Source organism: Nestor notabilis, unplaced genomic scaffold, assembly GCF_000696875.1.
Source record: "Nestor notabilis isolate BGI_N333 unplaced genomic scaffold, ASM69687v1 scaffold30230, whole genome shotgun sequence".
In the NCBI taxonomy this organism is placed as follows: Eukaryota; Metazoa; Chordata; class Aves; order Psittaciformes; family Psittacidae; genus Nestor; species Nestor notabilis.
Window position 1 is genome coordinate 701 of NW_009912956.1, and position 5,033 is coordinate 5,733.

General features: G+C 56.5%; 1 protein-coding gene across 1 annotated transcript in view; it reads right to left on the reverse strand.

Annotated features, from left to right (window-relative positions):
* Positions 1-5,033, reverse strand: part of LOC104411622 (adenylate cyclase type 3-like) — a gene marked incomplete at both ends in the record, with an annotated part of 8,894 nt that overhangs the window by 697 nt on the left and 3,164 nt on the right. Inside the window, 4 exons of the mRNA XM_010022087.1 lie at positions 130-257; positions 639-750; positions 1,065-1,195; positions 3,656-3,805. Coding sequence (XP_010020389.1) covers positions 130-257; positions 639-750; positions 1,065-1,195; positions 3,656-3,805 — 521 coding nt within the window. The remainder of the gene's footprint in view (positions 1-129; positions 258-638; positions 751-1,064; positions 1,196-3,655; positions 3,806-5,033) is intronic.

The following is a 5,033-nucleotide window of genomic DNA, read 5'->3' on the forward strand; positions in this document are numbered from 1 at the left end:
TCCCCCAACCTGCTGGTCACGCTGCTGGTGATGCAGCCCAGGACACGGTTGGTGTTTTGCAGAGGCTGCGTCTCAGCCCACCAGTGCCCCCTGCCCACCCGGCACCCACCCCAAGGAGAAAGCCCTTACGAAATGGCCTCCACCATGGCCAGCCCCATCATGATGGAGCAGACAGCATGGTCCTCCCGGTACTCAGGCAGCCCGCAGATGCAGTAGTAGCAGTCGCCCAGAATCTTGATGCGCAGCTGGTGGTATTTCTGGGGATGGGGGGGACAGTGTAAGCCCCACAACCATCACCTGTGTCTCCCCCAACCCCATCACTGCCTCCATCCCTCTCCCAGGCTGACCTTGACCCACACAGAGTCTCCTGCACCCAGCAGGGACATAAATCATCGGATTTTCCATTCCCACCCTGCCTTCCCCCAGGGCTCAGCGGGACTCCGGCTGCACCCTGGCTGGGGGAGGCCCCCCTGCTTCCCAGCTCTATTTTTACAGCACAGGGCAGGGCATCTCCAGCATCCCATAATGTTAAAACTTTAACCTCCTCATCCCAGGATGCAGCTTTTGGCTGGGGCTGGAGTGAGGTGGTGGCTGAGACCTGCCCCACTCATTACATGCCAGGAGGGAGGGACACTCACGGCTGCCAGCTTGTCGAAGCGGGCGAAGAGCTCGTTGAGGAGCTTCACCAGCTCCTGGGCGCTGCAGTAGGAGGAGAGCTGGGTGAAGCCCACAATGTCTGCGAAGAGGATGCTGTTGGGAGCAATGGGGAGAAGATCAGCCCCATGTGTGTATGTGTGTGCTCCTGAACCCCCCTTCCCTGCCCTCCCTTTGCACCAGGGAACTTGTGCCAAAGGAAAGGCTGTTTTGGGATGTGGCTGAAAATGATGCTCTGCAAACCAGTGCTGGAGCAAAAACGTGCCCCAGGCCATGGTCAGACTGGTGGCTGTCCCCTGTCACACTGCGCTTTACCTGCAAACCTCCCCAGTCTCTCCCCTTATTTCTAGCCAAGACAGCACAATACACATTTTTGCCACAAGGATGTCACAGAGGCAGGATGGTCCTACCTGACGTTCTCGTGACGGTACATGTACATGGTGTTGAACTGCTGCATCTCCTTCTGGCTCGGGTCCTTCTTCATGTCCTTCAGCATCTCATCAGCCACATGCTTGGGCAAGATGGAGAGCATCAGCCGCTCCTGGGGATGGGGCAAAGGACAGAATTTGCCATGACACGAAGCCAGGCCTGTGCCAAGCACAGCAACACATGGTGCAAACACACAGTGCAAATACATGGTGCAAATGTGCAGTGCAAAGGCACAGTCCAAACACATGGTGCACATGCAGCAAAGTGACATTTCCAAGTCCCTGGGCCCTCACTGCTGGACCTGACCATCCCTGGATGGATCCCAGAGCTCAGCCAGGTCTTTAGTCCAAGCTCTGAGCCACACATGGGGAAGGAGCCATGGGTTGAACAGGAGCTTTTCCTGCAGGTGGGAGGAGTAAGCTTGGAGCAGAGTGTCCCAGGGCACCCCAGGGAGCTGGGAGCCATCAACGCAACCCAAACCCATGCTCACAGATGGGTGGCAGGTCCCCCTTGACAGTGCCTTCCTGGTGATACCAATCACTGCTTCTATCCTTTTCCTTCCTATTTTGTAAGTTCTCATTGAGATTTTTGCAAGTGGGATTAAATCCCAGCAGGGGAGAATGGGAGAGTAGAAGTTTTGGGGTACTGCAGCCACCAACTGCCCTGTCCCTGGAGCTGTGGGAGGGAGGGACAGTCCCACACACTTATTTGCACACTGGCTGATGAGCTTCAGTTTCTGTGTGCTCCCCAGATGCCTTCTGCAGGTGAAATACAGAGAATTAAAATGCTTTGGGTTGACCAAGCTTTTATCAGCCCAAACAAATCTGGGCTATGGGGCTGGGAGCTGCCTTGGGGGTTGCACCAATGTCCCCAAGGTCCCTGTGAGCTGCCCCAGCTTGTCCTGCCCACGGTTGGGTCAGGGCTGGTTGTAGGGACTGGGATTAAAGCACACCAGGGAGGATTTATCAATTCAAAAGCATGGTGAGTGCCCCAGATCCAGGTGTAGGACTCAAATGAGGTCCCCCAGGAGGATCAAGCCTAGCTGGGGACATGGAACCTGTTGCTGGCCCTGCAGCCCCAGAGCCAGAGAAGAGAGAGATCTGCGTGGCTGTGCGTGGGGATTCGCACTAAATGTAAGTAACTTCGTTAATGAAGTGGGTTTTCCCCCGGGACTGGGGGTGTCTGTGCGCAGCCGCAGCAGGGCTGTTGCTGGAGGAACGGCACCGTGTCCCCATCCCAGTCCCCATCCCCAGGGAGTGCTGGTGGGAAGGAGTGCAGGAGCTCTTCAGCTACTCTCAGCTCTGTTAACCTTATCTCTGCCTGTGGGACTGCTGGTTCAGCCACTGTCGATGGCCTGGAGGGAGGGAGGGAGGATGGATCTGGCCGCGAGCATTGCTCCCTGCTCTGCGGCCCCTCTGCCCCAAGCCACTTGGCCTCATGCTAGCAGCCTTTCCTGCAAGATCACAGGCTATTTTTAGCTCAATTCCCTAAGGAAACAGAGCTTATGTGATAATAAAACCATGTCCCTTCCTATACTCCTCTAAACCTGCGAACTGGAGCCTCCAAGGCACTCTCACTCTGAGCATCCCTCAGCCTTAGGGTTTGCCCCCTCACCTAAAACCCTCCCTGTACCTAACCCCGTATTAGACACCAGAGTGTCCATGCAGGTTTTGCAGCAGCACTGGCCCGGCCCCGCCACGTGTCTCTTGTTGCCATTGGGAGCAAATTGCTGGCAGTGGATCAACCAGATAAGAGGTGAGAGATGGGGACAGAGGCCCCAGATAAGGTTCTAAAATTAGCCCAGCTCATCACTGGACGGCGGCTGGAGACAACAGGGTTTTGAAAGAGCTGGCTGGCACCACACTGCCTGCTCCCCTCTGACCAATCCTCTTGCCTGGTCACCACTGCACCATGCTGGCACAGCCATGTACATGGTGGTCTGCCACAGAGGCATTGCCCCTGGGATGAGGTGAGAGCAGATGGCTGTGCCTGCTGCTGCCAGCTTGCCCTTCGCATCATGGTCTGCTGCAGGAGAAGCCCATGAGATGGCTGGGGCTTGATGGGGACCTCCTGCGTGGCCCTGCTCAGCAATGGGGACTTGCCAAGTGACAAAGTCCCCAGTTGCCTGGGGACAGGGACATGCTATGTGGCCCTGCCTGGGGATGGAGACCTGCTGCATGGCCACGTTCAGGAATGGGGACCTGCTATATGGTTGTGCCTGGGGACAGGGACATGCTGTGTGGCTGTGCCAAATGACAGGGACATGCCATGTGGCCTGCCTGGAGATGGGGACCTGCTTTGTGGCCATGCTCAGGGATGGGGATAGCTTGGTAGTGGCCATGGCAGGAGCTGGCAGACCCTGGAAGAGGATGGTCACATGGGAAGTCCCCACATTTGGCATAGGGTGCAAAGCTGCAAATGCATTTCCCACCATGGGTCCTCCTGTCCCCCTCAGCACCATGCAGGGTGCAGGCTGTGGGTGCTTTATCCATCTCTCAAAGCCACACCTGTGTCCCATCGCCATCCCCTGCCCTGTCCCCATGCTGTCACCTTGCCCAGCCGTGGCTCCTACCTGCTGCTGGCTCTGCTCCTCCAGGTTGAGCTTGACCTCGAGAGACTGGCGCGCTTCGAGAAAGGCTTTGCGGTGCTTGCGGTCAGCCATGTAGTAGGACATGGTGCCCACCGTGATGGCACAAAGGTAGATGGCAACATTAGACAGGATCTTTGGGGACAGAGAAAAGGAGACAGGGGTGAGCAGAGCCACGAGGAGGTCATGGGGACACTGCAAGTCCCTGTTTGGGCAGCACAGCCTGATGGGTGAGAGTGGATAAAAGCCTTCAAATGATGGAAGAGGACATAAAATACATGCTGGAGATAAATCACCAAGTCACGGCCACTGTGAACTGCTGGAGGGCTCATGGGGGACGTCACGGTGGAGCTGCAGGAGGGGTCTGGCTGGGGATCATGCCCTGAGCATCCCAGGAGACAGCGTGGTCCCCGCAGGCTGACGCCATTTCATTAGAATGTGCAGAGATGTTTTGGAAAAAGGCAGCAGGTTGGCAGGGGCTGGGTGCAGCCCCGGGGGATAGCGCTGCTGAAGGCAAGCGGCTCTCACGTGCCACCCGCTCCTTCCACAGGAATTGCAGCTCTTTGTGCAGAAAAAGCTAATAAAACCATGGCTAAACTCTAAAATCACATGTTTGCTTATGCTCCTGCCCCTCTACATCCCTCTCAATGTCCCCAAGGTTGGACCTGTCCCATCCCACAGGCTAGATCCCAGCTCCATGGGCTGGATCCCATCATCCAGGCTGGATCCTGTCTCCATGGACTGGAACCCATGTCCCTGCAGTTCAGAAGGGGACACAGCAGGTTTGGACATGAGAGCAAAAAGCCCTTCATGGAAAATCTGACTGATGAGGGGAAGTTGAAAGTGTTTGGTTCGTTTAGTCTAGAAAAGGGACGAGGGATGGGGAGGATGTGATAACAGGATCCAGCTGTGTCAAAGTGGCAATGGGATGTGGGCCATGGGCTGTGTCACAGGCAGTGTGGAGGAGGCAGTGGGAAGAGCACGGAGCTGTTCCTGGGCTCATCTCCATCAGGGATGTGCTACCATGCTCAGCATCCTTCTGATCCCACCTCCCCAGTACCAACCTTATCCCACCCCTGGTCCTCATAGCCCATCTTGGTCAGAGGAAAGCCCTAATGTGATCCTGGTCCTGTCCTGGGAGGTTTTATCACCTGGCAGCGTCGAGCCCCAGGCAGCCTGGGTCTCATCACACAGAGACAGGGAGGAGCTGCTGACCCCTTCTACACAAGGGGAAACTGAGGCACAGATGAAAAGGCCACGTGCAGCAGTAAATACAGAGCCCTGGCACTGTGTGCTGGCGCAGCACCGCACTGGGGTTAGCAAGTTGATTTGCAACAAGGAAATACTCTTGGGGGGTGGGGGG